General features: G+C 43.6%; 1 protein-coding gene across 1 annotated transcript; it reads left to right on the top strand.

Moving 5' to 3' along the window:
• Nucleotides 1-595: 595 nt before the first annotated feature.
• On the top strand, nt 596-19,266 carry aldh1l1 (aldehyde dehydrogenase 1 family, member L1). The gene is made up of 23 exons (XM_080495071.1): nt 596-638; nt 1,542-1,682; nt 2,255-2,489; nt 2,563-2,728; nt 4,727-4,828; nt 8,569-8,658; nt 9,688-9,822; nt 10,493-10,618; nt 10,711-10,802; nt 11,157-11,301; nt 11,386-11,505; nt 12,957-13,084; nt 13,204-13,354; nt 13,458-13,528; nt 15,713-15,818; nt 15,901-15,988; nt 16,059-16,152; nt 16,243-16,342; nt 16,416-16,514; nt 17,316-17,481; nt 17,900-18,005; nt 18,090-18,289; nt 18,922-19,266. Exons 2-23 carry the CDS (start codon nt 1,556-1,558, stop codon nt 18,975-18,977), a joined length of 2,703 nt encoding a protein of 900 aa, XP_080351197.1. The 5' UTR covers nt 596-638; nt 1,542-1,555; the 3' UTR covers nt 18,978-19,266.
• Nucleotides 19,267-20,749: the final 1,483 nt, after the last annotated feature.

Raw genomic sequence — 20,749 nt, 5'->3', positions numbered from 1 at the left:
CATGGGAATTAGCGTGGATTGTGTGTATGCCAATTAGCACGTGTGCTAACATGAACTCATATGCTAATTAGGTGTTGAGGGTCAGACTCTGATGCAGCGGATTAAGTTTGATCCCAGTCAGTCTGTTTACATTGCACTTCCTGTTCCATGGTGTTGTTGACCATTACCAACACCCTCAAACGGCGCTACGACTGAGTCATCATGCAGTTGTGATCAGGACTCTGATGCAAATGTGTCAAACTTGAGGCCGATCTGACCGGGGTCAGCCGATTTACACTACGATCTTTGTGGCGTGGCCACAGCCACACCTTAAAACTATTTGACGAAAAACTCGGTATGGCCGTAAGAGAGGTTTTTTGTTCATTGCTCGGACCCTAAGAAAAGAAAACACACCACATGAAACTGTTGAGTGTATGATAGTTGCATAAGCCCTCCTCCTGCAGAGGACCTGAATGTGTGTTTGTGTTCTGAAAGACGATTGGCTGTCTCTACAGCGTGAGTCCCACTCTGTCCAATCACTCTCCTCTGGGCTCCATGTTACGTAATCGCCTCCCTTGGTAGAGAAGTGAATGAAAAGAGGCTCTCACCTTGGTCTCACTCTTTTAACTGAGCAGAGCATCTGTGGACCTGCTGTCTGGGTAAGAGCTCTGACACACACACACACACACACACACACACACACACACACACACACACACACACACACACACACACACACACACACACACACACACACACACAGTTCACCAACCTGTTGCTTTGCACAAACAGTCCAACATGCCTTAATATCACTCAAAGAAGTTTGTTTCTGTGTTTTATATATATATATAAAACACAGAATCTCTCTCTCTCTCTCTCTCTATATATATATATATATATATATATGAGAGAGAGAGAGGGGGGGAGAGAGAGGGGGGGAGAGAGAGAGAGAGGGGGAGAGAACTTTGTCCTGGTTGCAGCTTCACAGTGCATCTCATTGGTCAACACTGGAGGCATGAACTAATGTGAGGAACGTGATTGGGTGGAGCAGGTGGAAAGCTCCACCCCTCTCTTCTGAATGCAAGACCTGCACTCTGTTCTCTGCAGCCTCCAGTGTGTTTTCCAGAAAAAAACCATTTCGGGTTGAAGCGGTTTGATCTCAATCCCGCCGACTCCCTGAACTCTGAGCCCAAACACACTAAGACAACAAATTAGTCTTCTGTCAACCTGGTCTACTTGTTGCATTCATTTAAAGACGCAGCGACATACGTCTGCAGTGGTATTGACCGTCAAAGCAAAAATATACAATGAGAAACACTCAGCTGAAATATTGTGCAGTTTAAAAGACGTCCGTTAGGCTGGCGGACCACATCTTTACATCTGAGTGACAGACAAACAAACAAACATGTTTTTGAATCTGCAATGTCTCCACCAAGTAGATTGCAAAGCTTGATCTGGAATTCAGAAAAGGTCTGAAGAGATTTATTATTGTTGGATGTTGCCTTGTTCCCAACGTCACTGATGCTGGACCGGCTCTCCGGTTGTTCTGATTGGTCCTTCAGAAGACGGTGACACGATGAAGATTGCAGTGATTGGTCAGAGTCTGTTTGGACAGGAGGTTTACAAGGAGCTCAAGAAGGACGGCCACATCATTGTAGGAGTCTTCACTATCCCAGACAAGGATGGCAAGGCTGACCCGCTAGGTGAGAACTGCTCTGCTTCTGTGTTCACGGACATGTGAACCATTTGAGCTTTAGTCCGCTTCACCTTAGCTTTGACTTTAATGTCTTGCTCTTGCTTTAAAATATGAGCAAATATTGAATGTCGTTGACAAAAATGTCACATTTATGAAATCATCATTTTTGATTTAAAAAAAAAAAAACTGTGACTGTGAGGAAACAATTTCTTTTTCTTGTATCATTTTGTTGCTTCTTAATGAAAAACAACAGAAAAAGGCTATATTGTGAGATGCGGTGCGCCACAGGCCGTCTGCTGCCTTCAGGTATTTCCTGTTGTACCAGTGGTTACAGCTCACATGGTCATCATTTCTGCACCTCAACAAAAACTCAGATTTAAGCAGAATTTCTCCCTCTATTGTGACACTTTAATACAGAAGCTTTAGATATGCTTCTTTATAAATCCAGTGAAAATATTATATATCCAGTCATCATTTCTTTCAGAAACTGAATACTTCAGAATTCTCCAGGTCGTTTGCTACAGAACCTGTATCTTTCCTCTTGTGTTGATCTCTGATTTTAATTCTTGTTTGGTGCAGCCACTGAAGCAGAGAAGGATGGAGTGCCTGTGTTTAAGTTCCCCCGCTGGCGGGTCAAAGGTCAGGCCATCCCGGAGGTGGTGGCTCAGTACAAGGCCACGGGAGCGGAGCTCAACGTGTTGCCCTTCTGCTCCCAGTTCATCCCCATGGAGGTCATTGACCTCCCCAAGCATGGCTCTATCATCTACCATCCCTCCCTACTGCCTCGCCATCGAGGGGCCTCTGCTATCAACTGGTGGGTGCACGTGCCTACTGGGTTGCCATACAACATGTACGGTCGTTACACCTGTGACCTTTGACCTTTGCAGGACCCTGATCCACGGAGACAGAAAGGGAGGATTCACGGTGTTCTGGGCCGACGACGGGCTGGACACTGGACCGATCCTGCTGCAGAGGGAGTGTGAGGTGGAGCCCAACGACACCGTCAACACCATCTACAAGAGGTTTCTCTTCCCGGAGGGCGTCAGAGGCACCGTGAGTTTCTGCTCCAGACCATGACTCTGCTGGCAACACATTCCATACACTCATCTATCTCCATGTTTTCTATAAGGCATCTAATTTCCCTATTGAGGGATTACTTCTCAGGTTAACATGATGACATTATTGTTATAGTTGGGGATGGGGCCGATCCGATCCAGTATCGGTATCGGGTTCTGATATGAACTTAATTCACGGGTCGGAAATTTCCAATCCAACCTGCAGAGATTTCTGATCCATGAAGCTTCATCTGTGCTTCTGCTGAAATGAGTCCAGTGTTTCCCTGCTGCTCTGCTCGTTGGCTGCAAACTGTGGACTGGATTTCCTGAACGGAGGCGGGTCTCAATGAGACGCGGAGTCATGAGTCAGGAAATCCATTCCACAGTTTGCAGCCAGCTCAACATGCTAGGGATGTAGCGAATTTTCTTGACAACATGTCACTGTTTGGACGTATTTTACGCTCAAAACACCACAAAGTATGGACGTGAGTGTTTGTGAAGCCGTTGTACAGCGAGGCGGACGCTCTGCATGAAATAAATTTGGTAAGGACCAAGTTTGTTATGGAACTCGTTTGAGGTCATGAGTTGACAATTTAATGAGGATGAGTGACAATTCATGCAATGCCTCGCCCTGGTTTGAATTACACTCCTCAAGCTTGTTTGTTTGTTGTGACTTTTGTCCCCGTCCTGCCTGCAGTTGGAAACACTGTGGCAGGAAACAACTGAATCAAAGCAATAAAAGCTTCTGATTGTAAATCCAAAACTTTGACCTGTGAATGACCAAGCCGTCACAATGACTTTATGCTGCTACAAAAAAAAAAAAGCTGACGTGTTGATGCCATGTTAAGTTGTCTTCAGTTCTCTTCTGTTGTAACGACTCGTTTTTGTTCTTGTTTTTGTCTTGTTCGATGGTTCGGAGCACAATATCACATGACTGAGATCTAAACAGTTGTGTAGTTGTTATAGGAGGTGACTGGGTCTCTCCTCCTGGTCCTCTTTATTGAAGAAAAATGAAAAAACCTGGCGGTTACGAGGCAGACAGTAACCGTGTTGCTGTTATAGACACATATAAACCACATCCAAGACACTTGCATAGTCTCATGTGGTCCCCGTTTCACTGAAGCTGAAACCCTTTTAAAGGGGCTTTCTGAATTGTTTTTTGGGGTCGGGGATTCTGAAGATGCTGGTTTGTAAAAGGTTAAACCTGTTGAGTCCACTTAATTTTTAAGCTCAGGTGAGCGAGCAGACTGTAGACACGCACGGCGTGTATCTAAAGCCGGGTTCACACGGCAGGATTATAACATTGTCAGCATATTTCCCAAACCTAAAGCACAGCTGATTGAAATGAGGGGCTAATTATTGGACTTTTTCACAACCTTGCTGATGACATCATCATTAGATTCATGTCTGCTGAAGCAGGGAGAGACTAAAACATGCAGGACTCTGACCCTCCAGGACCAGGGCTGGAGACCTCTGCCTTAAACTGACTCAAGGGTATTTGAGTCCTTCGTTCAAGTGAATCGGGTGTCTGAATCATGAGTCATTTGAGTCATGCGCACCATTTCCACCCTCTCCTGGACCTGGACACTCAGCTGAATTGCATCATAAAGCACGTGGGGGGGGGGGGGGGGGGGGGGGGTTGTTTTCGAATTTTGTTTTAACCTGGAACTAAGGTATATCTATATATATGCTGCTGAACTATACCTATGAGCTGACTCGAGCAAGTGCTGAGTGCTACTAGCACTACTAGCGCTAGTAGCTGCTTTTAGCAACTATTAGCAGCAGCATTACAGCTGCTTTTCCCACAGGGCGACTAAAGTGAGTAATGTAATATATTTATTCAGGTGCAGTTCGACTAGCAGCAGCACAACAGTGACATTTATGTTTTCCTCTCTGCAGCTGGACGACTGGAGCAAGAATGACTCAGTGAACGAGTGAATGAACATAATGACTCGTGAGTCATTGTGCCGACTCTCACTGTGGGTTGTGGTTTCAGGTGGAAGCAGTGAAGCTCATTGCCGAGGGGAAGGCCCAGAGGATCACACAGCCTGAAGCTGGAGCCACGTACGAGTGCATCCAGAATAAGGGCAATGCCAAGGTAAGGTTCACGACCAACCCACACCTCACCTGCAGCTGTTTCGTCACAGAGACATAGACAGTCAACAGGTCTGATTCTTTTATGCATGGTAGTGGAGGCCAAAGCACCCGAGAGCAAAATAAACTCATTTACAATCCACAAAATTCAAAAGTTAACAAAATGAGTGTCATTAAAAACTACTGAAATAAAAAAATTAAGAAAAATCAGAGAAAATAACTACATTTGAAAAATCTATGACACATGAAATGTTACTAGTTTCAGTGAAGCCTTGCTGCAATATGAACCAGGAACACTAATCTCGTATTAAAAGTCTTCATCCCCTCCGAGTCAGTCCTTTGTAGACCCTCCTCCAGCTCCAGTCTACTGTCTCTAATGTCTGAACAGCTCTGGTCCATTCTAAGCCACCAATAGAGTGTTTCCAGTGACGTGCAGTGACAGTTTCCCTCCACACCTCATCCAGAACGTTCACTTTGGTTCTCCTCCGACCAGAGCTCCTTCCTCCATGTTTGCTGTGACTCCAACATGTAAACAGGTCTTCTTCTGGCTTTGTTCCAACAATGGCGTTCTCCTTGCCACGCTTCTAGAAAGACTTGATTTGTGGAGTTTAGATTGTCGTCTCCCCTGAGCTGTGGGCCTCTGCAGCCTCTCCACCGTAGAGACAATGGTCATCTATTATAACAGCAAGGTAGCGGGTGGACGGCAGGTGGCAGGCATAAGAGCTGAAAGGGAGTTCTCGAAAAGAAAAGAAAAAATGATTCTAGTCCCAGAGGTGAGTGACTACGGAGCCCCCGAAGGGACATGGAGAAACAAAACTAAACTTTCTTGGGATCTCGCAATAACTTTTGCGAGATCTCGCAAAAACATGTCCTTTCTGCTTGAATGTCTTTATATCTTGGGCCGATTTCAAAATAAAACTCAGTAAAACTCTCGTACCGGTGGGTGTCCTCCATTAGCTTTAGTTTCCCTCAACAAAAGGAGGGAGTACGGTGTCTCTGAAAGGACAAACTTAGTCGATCACATACACGATGCGCGTATATAACAATATAGTTTCGCGAGATCCCGAGGAAGTTTTTAATTTTTCCTCCATGTCCCTTCAGGGCCTCCGTAGAGTGACAGTAATATGAGGAGTACATTTATTCCTCAGAGCTTACTGGACAAATCTAAGATTACCGGGAGTATAGAACTAATAACATTACAGACACCATGTGTATTATTGACATAACTTTACCATGGTCACTTATTATCCATGGTCCTTACCAAGGGCGTAGCAACGAGTTTAACATTGGTGTCAAACATTAACTACAACATAAACCACTCAGAAACAAACTGCTTCTCCCTCCTTTCTCCAGAACAAAAGGGTTTGAGTTGTAAAGCATAATGATTCTGTCCTCACAGGACTGGACAATGACTAGCATGCTAAATATTTCAAATTTAGCATCACACACAGGTGCATGATTTAATGTTCATATTGGTCAAAATCCAGTTGATTGTGGTATAAAATGCATCTAATGAGGTTGTCTGGCAAGTGAACTGGTTCTTTCATAACAACTTTCTGACAAGACGAATAATGTGACAAAAATTATTCACGTTTGAATGTCAGATGATTAAAATGCAAAAAGAAGTTTTCACATTGTATAATTATACTTCTTAATGTTATGCCTCCTACTAAAACCTCAAGTAAAACAGTAGATAGTATAATAGACCGACTCAGTTTGAAACTCAATGCAGCAGATTTGGACAAGGACAATAAAGCCTAATAAATAACAAGATTTGTTCTTTTCCAGTAACTCAGATGGTTCAGTGCAGAAGTGTGGCCATCAGAACTAAATGAGAGTGATCCTCTTCTAATAGACAAGCTTCGTGCCTCACTGACACTCAGTGTTCTGCTCTTCACTGCCCTGCTCATCTGCATGTCAGAGGATTTATTCAGTGTCAAACATGAACCGACACACAAAAGGTAGAAAAACTCTGGAAGGAGCCAAACAAACTAAAAGTTTATTCCTCCTGTCATTTGCAGCCATAAACGGCTCACATATTGACTTTTTGTCCAATAAAGTAGAATAAGTTTGAACTTACTACGAGCAAGCAGCTCAAATGTTGTACTTTTTAGTGAACTTGAATATAACATGTACTGTTCTACGTTACTGTCTCTTACCTGTTGCTCTGCTCCGTCCCTCCCTCTCTTTGATTCACTGCCTCCAGTCCTTCATTATGGAGGGCTGAGTGTTCCAAATATTTAAATGATTAAATACGCCATTAAATTATTAATCAAAATGTGTCATTGCTTAATTCAAATTGGAATTAAATATATAAATGTGTCATTAATTAATTAAAATAGGAATTCCTTTTATGCAAAAACATATAGAATTAATTCACAATGTAATGAATTATTTCATGGTGTGGTGTTGCACGTCTTCAGGAATTAATCTTCTCATCACAATTTATTTGAAAGATGTGCACTAACAAGCCCAGTAATAATCATCAGATGCAAGATAACCACGACTTTCAAACTCCAATTTTAGTGATTTACCTGAACTTTCTCCAGCTGTGGGCAGTGGCGACTGGTCATTAGGTGGAGGTGAGCACCACCTGGTGTCATCAGAAAGGACTGCATGCAAACAGTGCTATTCATTCTTTAAACCCTTTATCTAGGGTATTTTCTTGTCTGTGAATAAAACTTCCTCTTATATAGCATATACTGTAGTTGCTGTGTCAGGACTGTCCTCCGTGATTATTGGTGCCATATTTTTTTTGGTTTACCAGATAAGCACCTATGTGCTTGTTATAATTTGGCTAAAAGGTGGTGCACCCGCTTTACTTTGGAATTCAGTGCTGTCACTACACCTGAAATTAAATCTTGCCCCACCATGTATAGAAACGCCACTGGCTGTGGGAACAAGATTAATAACAAATAAATAAATTAAGTAACCAGGAAAGAAACAAATAACTAGTCTGACTGTTTAATAATGAAAATTAAAACTATGGATGCCTCTCGTCCTGCTGACGACCGTCCTCAGTCCCTCAACAGACTCCACTGCGGTTTGTGTTTATAGAAAATAGAAGATATATAGAAATGACTTTAAATTAAAATAATGATAAATTACATTTAAAAAGATTATTTAGTTATTTTATAAATGGGGTAATTTAATAAAATTTTCTTCAACTTTTTCAAATCGCTCTCAGTCTGATTCCTGTGTCTTCCGTCTCCCTTGAGGAGTTTTACTCTGAAAATTCTGTTGACATTTGTAGCTGCTGGAACCTTAAACTGGCCAGACTTTAGCAAAGAGGACTCACAGTCAGGGAAATTCAGCTTCACACTACATAAAGGTCGACTCAGCGAACCAAAAATCACACGACCGTCCAGCTGCTGTTAAAGAGCCGCTCCAATCACGGATCCACAGTTTACAAACTTTACCTGAAGAAACCATGGCTGACATGATTCTACTGTGGTGAAATGTGGAGCTCTGAAAAACTGCATCACGTGTTTCCCCACACAAAAATAAGAGACAATTCTTTCATAGATATGTACCAGGTATGGTTTCACAGAGCTTCTCGGGCTGCTCACCAACTCTGTGAGAAGAGAGACATGTTCAATGTTACAAAATGTTCCGTGCCCATAATGAACATGTTTAACGTAAAAAAAAAAATAAGTGTGTCGTTTGGAACTTTTTTTTGTTCATTGACACACGTTTATTTTGTTTCAGCAGTGGTTCTGAACAGACACTTTGGCCTCTCCACAGATTGACTGGAACCAGTCTGCTGAAGCTCTTCACAACTGGATCAGAGGAAATGACAAAGTTCCTGGAGCCTGGGCCGACATCGACGGACAGGTGGACAACTCACACTGGTGCACCGATATGTTGGGAACACTGGGTGCACCTCGGACAGTTTGGCTATTAGATCACGACTAATAATTATGAAGGAGCGTTATTACTTATTAACGCATCCTTTTTATCTCATACTTGTCAGATAAAGTCGGAGCACCACCTGTTTAACGGGACACGATAGCAATTTTGTTTGTCTCAGTCTCATAAAATATACTCGACTATTAATTTGGAATTTAAATTAAAAGTACATTTTGGTCATTGTTATTGATTTAATAGTCAAGCCTGAGTAATTTCAGAGTTCTTGACACAGAAGAGACAGCATTTCATTCACCTTTGAGCACATGAATAACACAGCAAGTATCATTCCAAAAATTATATTTATGCCCAAGGAAACATAACAAACACACATAACTAACTATATAAAACTTGGTGTGTGTGTGTGTGTGTATATATATACACTGTATATATGAGTGTGAGAAAGATAGAGGTGGAGAGAAAGTAGACGTGTGATTGGACGAGAAGCAAAATGTCGTCTCACAAGAGACTACATTCAGAAACACAATTATAATTCTGCTCAGTAATTCTGAGCGTGATGTCACATGACCTGTCCAGGTCAAGCACTGATGACTCATCATGTCCATCATACATACATCTATGATATTCTGATGATGAAGCTGCATGAGAAGTCATCCTCACTCCCGGATGCTGATTTCAAGGATTCAAGGATTCAAGGATTCTTTATTGTCATATCATAAAATGATACGAAATTTGGACTCAGGTCCCGGTAAGCCAAAGTAATAAAAATATATATAACAGGAGTGTAAAAATATATACAGGAGCGTAAAAATATATACCGGTACAAGGGATAAAGTGAGGAAGTGGTGGTGAATGTAAAGTGTAAAGTGTTTGTAGTGCAGGAAGATGAGGGAGTCTACGGAACATGGCTCGAGTTCACAAGTCTCACAGCTTCAAGGAAGAAGCTGTTCCTGAGCCTGGTGGTTTTGCTCCTAATTTGTGTCTCTCCTTGTGTAGAAAGTGATTTTCTATGGCTCCAGTCTGTTGAAAAGCCCCGCAGCCGATGGTCAACCTCTGGAGATCAGCGGAGCCAGCCGGCCTGGATCGGTCACCAAAGCAGGCCTGGTGCTCTTTGGCAACGATGGAAACGCGGTAAATCCACAGCACACGTGAACATTTCTTTCAGGTTTATACTCATCTGTTACGAGTCATCAGATGAACTGGACAACACAGTAAAAACTGTTGTCCGCAGAGAATGCCAGTGTTAAAACAGCTTATATAAAAAAGAACAGAAGCAGTGCAATTAAAAAAACCCAACTATGTACAGTATGTAAGCAATGTAGTGCAACATTATGTAAATATGCCTTTATATACAAATAGAAACAGGAATCATCAGAGCAGCATAAAACACGTGCTGTCACTTCTGTGTCAGTGTGTTATTTGTGCGGTAGCACAAGCCAAGAGCAGACAAGTCCTTAACATTCAGTAAGTTTTCGAATGATATGTATAAAACAACTCCTGAAATGATACCTTTCAGTCATATATTTAAAGTTTTTAATCAACTTCTATTAATCAATAAAAAAAAGTCTCTCTATTGAATACATGTAAGGCATGGTTCTTTAATATACACTGATATCTTTCTTATGTGATGCATTTTATTCTTCCATCTATGCGTATTGTGCACTGCGCATAATTTAGTATAGGATAATGTATTTTTCTTTGCGTTATCTCGAGTTTTGAAACACTTTGTCTCGATGAAGCTCGCGATCATGCCTCCAGCTGTAGACGTACAAACATGCAGATTATCTGTGTGCCGGTGCAGCTGCTGGTGAAGAATCTCCAGTTCGAGTGTGGTAAGATGATCGCCGCAGCGCAGTACTTTCAGTCCAGCAGCAGTACTGCCCTGGAGCTGACGGAGGAAGAGAAATCCTTCGCTGAGCAGATGAAGGTAGGAAATCTCCCGACGGTTCCAGAGACACTAAGATTGATTCTAACGTTCCTTTTCGTCGTTGCGCTGATCCGTGTTTCTTCACTCTTCAGGCAGTGTGGAAGAGCATCCTGACCAACGTCAGCATGATAGAGGACTCCACTGATTTCTTCAAGTCTGGCGCCGCTTCCATGGATGTAGTCAGGTAACAAAACCTCCATGACAAGTGTGTAAGAGGTTCATTTCTGGAATGTTCACTCCCTGGCTGGCCCGTCCAGGAGCATGTGGGCCGGATGGCATTGTGTCTGTCACAGGGCACACAACATTGTTTCTCGAACAGAAAAGGCATGATATTGACATAATTAATCATGCTGAGTAACCTTTGAAAAGCTAAATGTGTGTATCTGGTTTATAGAGAAATATTTCGCTTGAGAACAGAATTTTCTATCTGTTTGAACATATGAACATTTTAAGGCATCTCAATTATTGACGTTTAAAAAAACAGACTGTTCGTTCGTCCCGTACGGTCTGAAGGTTTTCTGGTCCATGTTGCTCTCAGGCTGGTGGAGGAGGTGAAGCTTCGGGCCAGCTGCCTGCTGCAGAATGAGGACGTGTACATGAACACCACCTTCCAGGATTTCATCCAGATGTGTGTGAGGAAGCTCCGAGGGGAGGACGACGCAGAGGAGCTGGTCGTCGATTATGTGAGGAGACCGCTCAGATCCAAGCGTGTGTGTTGCTCGTCAAGTCGAGGACACGTTGTTGAGTGCTGCTGTTCACTGCCTCAGGTGGAGAAAAATATCAACAACATGACGATAAAGATGCCTCATCAGCTGTTCATCAATGGGGAGTTCGTTGACGCAGAGGGAGGAAGGACCTATCAGACCATTAACCCCACTGACGGCACGGTGAGGGACTTTTATTTGGGAAGGTTTCGTGTGTGTGTGTGTGTGTTGGGGGGGTAGTAGAAATTCCTCATGTTAGCCAGCTAATGGCTAATGGCTAGAGCAGGGGCCAGCAGCCTTTTATGCTCAAAGAGCCATTTGGTCTCGTCTCCCACTGAACACAACACCCAAAGAGCCGTACACATTTTATTTTGACACTCCCACAGGCAGACCATGCCAGGAGGACACTACACACAAAACCTTCTTCACTGCTGGTTGCCAACTTACAACTAATAAACTAAACTACATGAACTAAGCAACAAAAACACAACACAAGTATTACCAACACTACAAACCTAATATAACCCCCAATAAATACATTTAAAACATGACAAACAGAAACTCCCATAATGCATTGCAGCCCTCAGCTCCTTTATCACTACACATTATTAAAATAGAAGATAAATGTGGGAGATGTGGATTTTTAGAACCATGAGTGTGAGTGTTGTGGCTTTATTGTCCTGTAGTTGTTGTGTAATTCACTAGAATGTTCCGTCACACTCAACAAGTCTCCAATGAACCTCCCGGAATTGTCGGTGCTCCGCAGCGCAGCAGTTTTACTCTGAAAGGTACAGGAAGCTCCCAGCTTCAGACACCAGTTGAGCCGCTGTCATGACCTGCAGCCGCAATTCTACGTTCTTCATGCCATTGTTGTTGCGTAATGACGTCACATCGCTGCGTCGTTCACAACCCTACATTTGACCACTCTTTGTAGCGGGACTGTGCTCTGGGTGGCTTTGCCTCCTTGCGTCCCTCTCTGGGTGGCTTTGCCTCCTTACGTCCCTCTCTGGGTGGCTTTGCCTCCTTACGTCCCTCTCTGGGTGGCTTTGCCTCCTTACGTCCATCTGGGTGGCTTTGCCTCCTTACGTCCCTCCGGGATGAACTGCAGTGGGACGGAGGCTCAAGGAGCCGTAGTGGAGGGACCAAAGAGCCGCGGGTTGCCGACCCCTGGGCTAGAGGATATAGCCTCAAGCAACTGTGACAGATGGTCTCCAGACCAGATATCAATGGTGGTCTTCCTCACGACCTGCTTCTTCACATTTGGCTGTGAGCTTTGTTCGTTACCTAACCGATACCTCTCCACGCCGTAACATCATATTGTCTCTCTTGGTCCGCCGGAGAGTCCCTGAGGCTTTCACAATGTACGCCAATGAGACCATAAGACCCACGTTTTTAGGCGGACTAGAGTTTGAGTGAGCTTTCACACCTGGACCAACAGAGCCATCTGTCCCTTGTGGCCTTTCGGACTCATCGATTGGTCCATTAAACAATTTCACTCACTTTCTGTACGTGTAGTTCAACCATAGTCAAGGTGAGGGAAGTGACGCTCTTATAAATCTCATGGGTTTGTGATCAATGTACGCTTGATTAGAATTTCCCTTCTGGCTGTGTGACTGACATGTTGGGACCTCCAGGCGGTCTGCGACGTGTCTCTGGCTCAGGTTGTTGATGTGGACAAAGCTGTGGCTGCTGCCAAAGAAGCCTTCGAAGAGGGAGAGTGGGGCAAGATGAACCCAAGAGACAGGGGGAGACTCCTCTACAAGTCAGTACACACACACACACACACACACAAACTAAATCCAGTTACCGTTTGATAAAAGAGAAGGCGGTAAAGTCATTTGTTCAGTTTTTCCTCCTGTGTGATTTGCCACTGACTCACAGACTGGCTGACTTGATGGAGGAGCACCAGGAGGAGCTGGCGACCATTGAAACCATTGACTCCGGAGCTGTCTACACCCTGGCATTGAAAACTCACGTCGGAATGTCAATCCAGACCTTCCGTTACTTTGCGGGCTGGTGTGACAAAATTCAGGTAAGCCAGCTAATATGACTGCCGTAGGTTTGTCCCCCGTGACCGATCAGTACACATCATGCAAATACAGACTTGTAAATAATGTGATGTTGTTACTTTATAGGGCAGCACCATCCCCATCAACCAGGCCAGGCCCAATCGTAACTTCACGTTCACCAAGAAGGAGCCCATTGGGTAAGACATGAGAAGAATTATGTCAAAGAGGATTGAGAGATCACATTTATGTTGGCAACTTGAAGCTTTGTTGTTCTCCTGCTGTTCAATGAGTTTTACTGTGTTGGCTAATAATACAAATTCCACGTAGGGCACAGCGAGCAGGATCGAGACTCTCTGCTTTCGGATGTTTAATTTTGTGAATTACTTTTAGTAGTTACTTCCATTCAACGTAGTTCTCCTTCAACTGTGCTGTGTAAGAACTAGTGGCTTGTTTTTTTCCAAGAAAAATAATCAATTTTGCCCTGTAATGGCCACCTCGAATCATTGTGAAGGATAAGGCCGCTTGGCCACTCGCAGCAGCCCTCCACATCGGGATGAGCGCGACGCAACATCTCCTAACCTGGCAGATTTCTTTACCGAGGTTATCAAAATGAGTGGAAGGCTTCAAAGCGTAGCTACGGATGTGTCTACGATAAAGCAGACAACGACTGAATTGAGCACGGCGGTGGTTGCGATGCAGGAGATGCTAACGGTGGCTTCACACTGATGATGACGGAAGGAGTTAGCTGGTGAATGCTATGTGGGGCCGCTTTAAGTACCACATTAAGTAATAAACACCTATTTGGGCCTAACGGACGTATTAATCATTTCATGGACATAATTCTTTGGCTGTATTCTCACCAGACGTCCTGGAGCTGTTTTCATACTGAGACAACGTTGTGTAAGGCAGTTAGAGATCGCTAGCTAGCAAGAATGATGTCACTGTCAAAAGCAATGAAAAGAGAAGTTTCTCGTGAAGGTCGGCTGTCAAAGAAGAGTGGAAAGAAACGTATGCATTCATCCTACCTGATTTTATAAATTCCAAGCCGGCCTGTGTCATCTGCAATGAGGTTGTTGCAGTTTGTAAGGAATATAACATCCGAAGGCCCCAGGAAGCCAAGCATGGAAGCTTCAGAGAAGCTAATCCACTCCAGAGGTGCGGAAGCTGAAACTTAGTGCACTGACAGCACAACAAACCAGTCACTGATGTAGAAATGTTTGAAGAAGTGATGGTGGTTGTTTTGGAGGATACATAAATGATAAATAAATGGATAGCGTGATTCCCTGGGTGAAACAGGTGCTTCTCTCTACAAGGTCAGCTTCAACCACATAAACACACTGTCGGACGCTGTGCATGGAGTCATGATCAGTGGTCTGAGTCACGCCAGGCACTTTTCTCTGGCCATTGATGAGAACACTGACAACACAGATGTAAGCCAGATGTGTGTCAATGTGCGATCTGTGTGGAATTGTCATTTTTGTGATAGTGAATATATTGGAATGTTGTAAGGATGACAAGGCCGTAAACAAAATGTCGAAAAATCAGTTTTTCAGTAGGTACCAGTCCCTGGCTGACCCCCCCCCCCCCCCCCCTTCCCATCCCATCGCACTCTCCGGGATTCATTCACTGACTCCTCTAACAGTGGGAATTCAGAACATCAAGAACACACGAACTGTTACAATATTTTTTAATCAGTTTTTTTTATCATTCCACTGCCACCAGGTATTATTGTCGGCGGGCCAATTGTGGCCCGCGGGCTGCTATTTGCTGACCCCAGTCGTAAAGTGTAATTAAATCACATAAAATATTAAATTCTGTTCGATTTAAGTCTGTCGGAATGAAGAAGAAAGAATGTAATGACAGTGGGACAAATAGATCAATAGGAGCTCGAATTGATCAAATTGATGGAGCTAAAGAGTAATGTGAGCAGTTTCATTTGTACGGCAGTGAATACAATAGATTCAGGCTTTGTGCAGATCCAGCCTCAGACGTGGAGGATTTCTGCTGTTCTGGTTGGAGGTTAGATGATGGTGGAAAGAGTCTCAGATATATTGCTTCAACTTTTAATAATAATTAATAAAAAAAAATAAATGTTGAGGCTACATTTGTCCCACAGTTTCAAATAAATAAAATAAAAGTAATTAAATGAAAATAAAGTCATGCATACGCAATGAAGAAGAGAGAAACATTTTTGTCAAGAGAATGAAATGCTTGTTTTTTTTCCTCCAGATTTCTAATGTGAGGGTAGATCTACACAGCAGAGTTCGCCGTCAACACTTGGCATGCAGCTTTGTTATTGTGTAACAGAGACGGCATTTCACCGGCAGACTGTTGGGTCATTACACCACGGCCTTCATTATCGTCCTTTTCTTTGTCGGCAGAGTTTGTGCCATCGTAATCCCCTGGAACTACCCTCTGATGATGCTGGCCTGGAAAACTGCAGCTTGCCTTGCAGCTGGGAACACCGTCGTCCTCAAACCCGCACAAGTAAGGCGACCGCTTGCACACTGTGTTTAAAAAAAACCAAAACAAAAATCAACTTATTTACGAGTATCTGTTCCGTTCCCAGGTGACTCCACTGACGGCACTGAAGTTTGCAGAGTTGGCAGCTAGAGCGGGACTTCCTAAAGGAGTGGTTAACATCCTCCCGGGATCAGGTGAGGAACGCACATGACGCCACACCACCACACGCTCTTGGACCGGCTTCAAGGTCCGTGCCTCGTCTAGGTGCTCTGGTGGGGCAGCGCCTGTCTGACCATCCCGACGTTCGCAAACTGGGTTTCACCGGATCGACTGAAATTGGTAAACACATCATGAAGAGGTGAGGCGTTCAGCTGCAGGAGAAATGTCCTTTCCAAGAAAGAAAACGTTGGATGCTCACGAGGGTTTTTGGTGTTTGGACTTCCTGAAGCTGTGCAGTCAGCAATGTGAAGAAAGTCTCTCTGGAGCTTGGAGGAAAATCTCCACTGATCATCTTCAGCGACTGTGACATGGATAAGGCCATACGCATGGTAGGTTTGTCCGGGACGACCGTCTTTTCTGTCATTTCTGTTGCAGGAGTGAACCGTCTTCTTGTCGTTTCAGGGCATGAGCTCCGTCTTCTTCAACAAGGGGGAGAATTGCATTGCAGCTGGCAGACTGTTTGTGGAGGACTCCATTCATGACCAGTTTGTTAAAAGAGTGGTATGAGGCTTTTCACCCTAGGGTGGGGTCAAAGGTGGTCAAATGTATTCTCCCTCAGAGGTAATAGCGTTTGCATGAGGGCCTTTTTTGGGTGGAAAATCTTACATTTAAAGGCAAATTGCAGACTTCCTGTTGGATTTAGGTCCGGGGTATCGGCATGCGATGTAATGAACAATTGAGTTTTGGTTTGATCTCCCTACGACATTCCTACAGGCCATGGTGGTCGTTTTACTGTTTCTCAGCGGTGACAAAGAGCACATTTGGGCACTCTGGGGGTTCATTTTTACATTTCCTTAATTTTTTTCGCCAGCCCTGAGGAGCGTGACAAACTGGATCAACATTTGAGCGTTTAGTGGCTCATATTTGGGCTCAAAACCGCTTCAGGAGTGGGAAAAAACCAAATAGAAACATTACAAATACAATCGGGTCCTGGCCGTTCGGGCTCAGTCCCTAATGATCACTTCAGTGCAGATACAGAGGCAACATCAAGAAGAGGAAACCTTTTAGTTACTTTTGTCATTTTGACAGAAGTGTTTCATCAGTAAGCTTGAAGTGACACTTGAAGAACCACAACCAGAGCTGAGTTTCAAACTGCAGTTGGCAAGATGCTTATTTTTGATGAAAAGGACAATTTAAGCAGTCTTTGTTGCTCACAGACAAGACATTGTTTTAAAGAAATTACATTGAACTATCGTTAAAACAATGTTTTTTTTCACGCGAATTAAAGAAAAAGATTCATTAGACAACGAGCAACCGCTTTGTTCATGAAAATACTTTACTGATGAGATTATTGTATCTCAGATTGAGGAAGTGAAGAAGATGAAGATCGGGGATCCTCTGGACCGCTCCACAGACCACGGCCCCCAGAACCACAAAGCCCACCTGGACAAACTGGTGGAGTATTGTGAAACTGGAGTCAAGGAGGGAGCCGCCCTGATCTGTGGTGGCAGACAAGTCCAGAGGCCAGGTGACAAACTGCTCATATTCACCTTAGACGGAATTCACACACGCTTAAAACATTAATTTTTATTTTTTTTAAACATTTAATCTGACGGGCAGACTGTGAGTAAAATCCAAGTTCAGCCTCCAAGTCAGTTGACACTTTGATCAAATACATATTACCTCTCGCTCTTGCTCTCTCTCTCTCTCTCTCTCGCTCTCTCTCTCCCCACCAGCAGCTGATTGTGGATGTAGATAGGTGTTGTGATGTAGCTAGGTCCAGCAGTATGCCCTGAAGACAACGTGTGTGATATTTCGTTTGCATTCTGTTTTTGAGAATAAAGCAAACCCACAGTGAATCACGTCCATTCACGTGTCCCTCTAAAAATAAAAGAGCCTGAAGGTCGCCTGGTCCACCTGATGGGCCTTGTCCTGTCTGCCTGCAGGTTTCTTTTTTGAGCCCACAATTTTCACGCGTGTCCAGGACCACATGTACATCGCCAAAGAGGAATCCTTCGGCCCCGTTATGATCATCTCCACATTCCAGAAGGGGTCAGTCCGTTCAGCCTTCGTTGGTTGCTGATATGTTAATGCTTGTTCTGCCTCGACTAAATCGTGGCGTTTTCCTCCTATCAGTGAAGTGGACGACGTGCTGAGAAGAGCCAACGCCACTGAGTACGGTCTGGCGTCCGGCGTTTTCACACAAGACATCAGCAAAGCTCTGTATGTGAGTGATCGGCTCAACGCCGGCACCGTCTTCGTCAACACGTACAACAAGACTGATGTGGCGTCGCCATTCGGAGGCTTCAAGCAGTCTGGATTTGGTAAAGACCTCGGTAAGACATGTGCCACAGTGCAATTGTATTTATCGATGCTTCAAGTGCAAGGTTCGGTTGGGAGCGCGGTCGCCTCCCAACGGGGAAGGTTCCATTCCCATCTCTGCCTGTCGACATGCCAAAGTGTCCTTGGGCAAGAGTGACAGTGTTCCGTGAGAGTGAGTGGTCGGTGGTGGTCGGCGCAGTTTGGCTGCCTTGCTTCTGTCAGTCTGCCCCAGGGCAGCTGTGGCTCCATACGGAGTTTACCACCATCAGTAGCGTGCGGTGGTGTTTCAGTCGGGGCCAGCAACGGAGGAGACATCGTTTGCGCGAGGGCCTTTTTTTTTTTTTTTACATGAAAATTATATTTTGAAAGGCAAATTGCAGACTTCCTGTTGGATTTAGGTCACAAATCGGCCCGCTCACTGTTATCGTCAATGCAGCAGCGAGCACCGGTCGGCAGACACTAGAAAAGCCAGCGGGGCTTATCCGTGTGGTTTTGACTGTATTTCCCAGAACGCTTTGCGTCTTGATGACGCAGACTTCCATGTGGGTCACATGCTCAGGCTTTAGCCCCACGGAAGGAGGAGGTGGTGAGCAGCTCACCTCTACTGGCATGAAGGACTGACGTCCTGACTGTGTTTCCTCAACAGGACAAGAAGCTCTCAACGAATACCTGAAGACCAAGGCAGTGACCATTGAGTACTAGAAGACACAAGACCGTTGTGACTGAGGGACACACACTGGACCGTACTGATCATATTAACACAATGGATTTTTGTAAACCTGGCTAATTTAAGTATCATTTAGTTTAGAAATACTTTGATATTGTCTAATATGGCTTATATTAGGTCAGAAAATTAAACTGAAACATTCCTGTAAAAATGTTCTTCTCAATGAAACCAACTGGACACTTCAGTGCACATCTTTCAATCCCTCCACTTTATACCATTTAAAAAACGCTTATTAAAAATGTGACAACTGGACTTATGTTTGGATTCACGGTCCCATTTTGTTCTGTTTATCTTCTTCGTGCATGAATAAGTGAACCATGAATAAGTCCAACACACCATGTTTTATTCAATAAAGTGAAACTAGGATGAAGTGCCTTCAAGTCCACATGGACACACTGCTATTCCATGAGTATTTTAGTCACAGAGGAGTATAAATAAAACTGAAGTCTTAAACTTACGCCTTCTGCGATCATTTATGGGGTGACAAAAAACAACGACTTCAATGGCTGCGTGGAAAAAAAAACACACTTTGAGATAGGCTGGTCAGATGTTACCCCATATGTTTAAAAATGTGTAAAATAATCTCTCTAACATTTAAATGATACAAAAATCACTTAAATATCTAAAGAAATAAACATTGGTGGAAATAATGCCTCTCCCATATAGAAAATCAAAATAACTGAAAAGTCATACTGAAAATTCTATTTCACATATTTGTCTCGATTAAAGCAGTAAATATCCTGATTTGCTGCTTGATTTTTTTTCTCTCTCTCGTTCTCCTGAAAAGAAACACTTTGGCATTTTGAGTTCAGATTACGGAGAGTTTATTGGGCTTACGACACAACAACGTGGCGGTGCAGGGACACAGGCACTCCGGCACCCTGTGAGAAACTTTTTGATTCAACTAATTCCTTTTTACAACCCCCCCCCAAGTCATCCAACAATATTTGTCGCTATGAAAGCATTTGAATTGAAACAGATATCCCTCATCAACGTACCCTGGAAGTGCACTGCATTTGCACGGTGATTTTGCAGAGGTCTCTGTGTCACACCAACCCAGTCTCACAGCAGTTTGTCAAATGGTCACGACATGTAATCAATTTTTTTCGTATCCTGTGGAGACTGTCCTCTCCTTTTTTTTCTTCCCCCCCTGCGATAGGTGTGATCGCTAAACTGCTTTTCTGAGGTAAAGCAGCTGCAGCATCAGTAAGATTGAACAAATCAAAACACTCGGATGCATGTTCTAGTAATTGCTCATTTCAGATTGTCGCTCCATGAAACACAGCTTCCTTTTGTGGTGAAAAACTGTTCAAGGTAATTATTTTTATACAGATATATTTGATCACTGACTGATAAAAAAAAAGAAGTTATTTTAAGAACTGACGACTTGGTGTATTTAACTGGCTGAGTCATGTAAACATTGGCTGCAGGCTGGGAAAGCTCTGGCAGAGGAGTTGGCAGCTAAACCTATAATTTGTAATTCATTCATAGTTCATCTGTATATTATATTTTTGCACATAATTTTAATTGTTAAAATAAAAGAAGAGCAGTGACAAAGTTCAGCCCAACACATTTGTGCTGTAATAAAGTGAAGCTGAGTGGTGACAGTGCCACGGCGTCTGTTTATATCGCTGATTAATTAATAATGAATAATCTCATGAGGCCACGCATTAATAGTGGATGTGTTTTAAAGCTTAATGGGCTGTTTGTTTAAAGGTAATCTGATTGGATTTAGGTCATCAGATTG

The sequence above is a fragment of the Blennius ocellaris genome, assembly GCF_963422515.1.
Source record: "Blennius ocellaris genome assembly, chromosome: 4".
NCBI lineage: Eukaryota > Metazoa > Chordata > Actinopteri > Blenniiformes > Blenniidae > Blennius > Blennius ocellaris.
This window is presented reverse-complemented; position numbering and strand designations above follow the sequence as displayed.

Coding starts and splice junctions, on each gene's coding strand:
- aldh1l1 (XM_080495071.1), top strand. CDS start 1,556: ATGAAGATTGCAGTGATTGGTCAGAGTCTGTTTGGACAGGAGGTTTAC. Junction 10,803..11,156: donor GCTTCCATGGATGTAGTCAG/GTAACAAAACCT, acceptor TGTTGCTCTCAG/GCTGGTGGAGGAGGTGAAGC. Junction 11,302..11,385: donor AGGAGCTGGTCGTCGATTAT/GTGAGGAGACCG, acceptor TCACTGCCTCAG/GTGGAGAAAAATATCAACAA.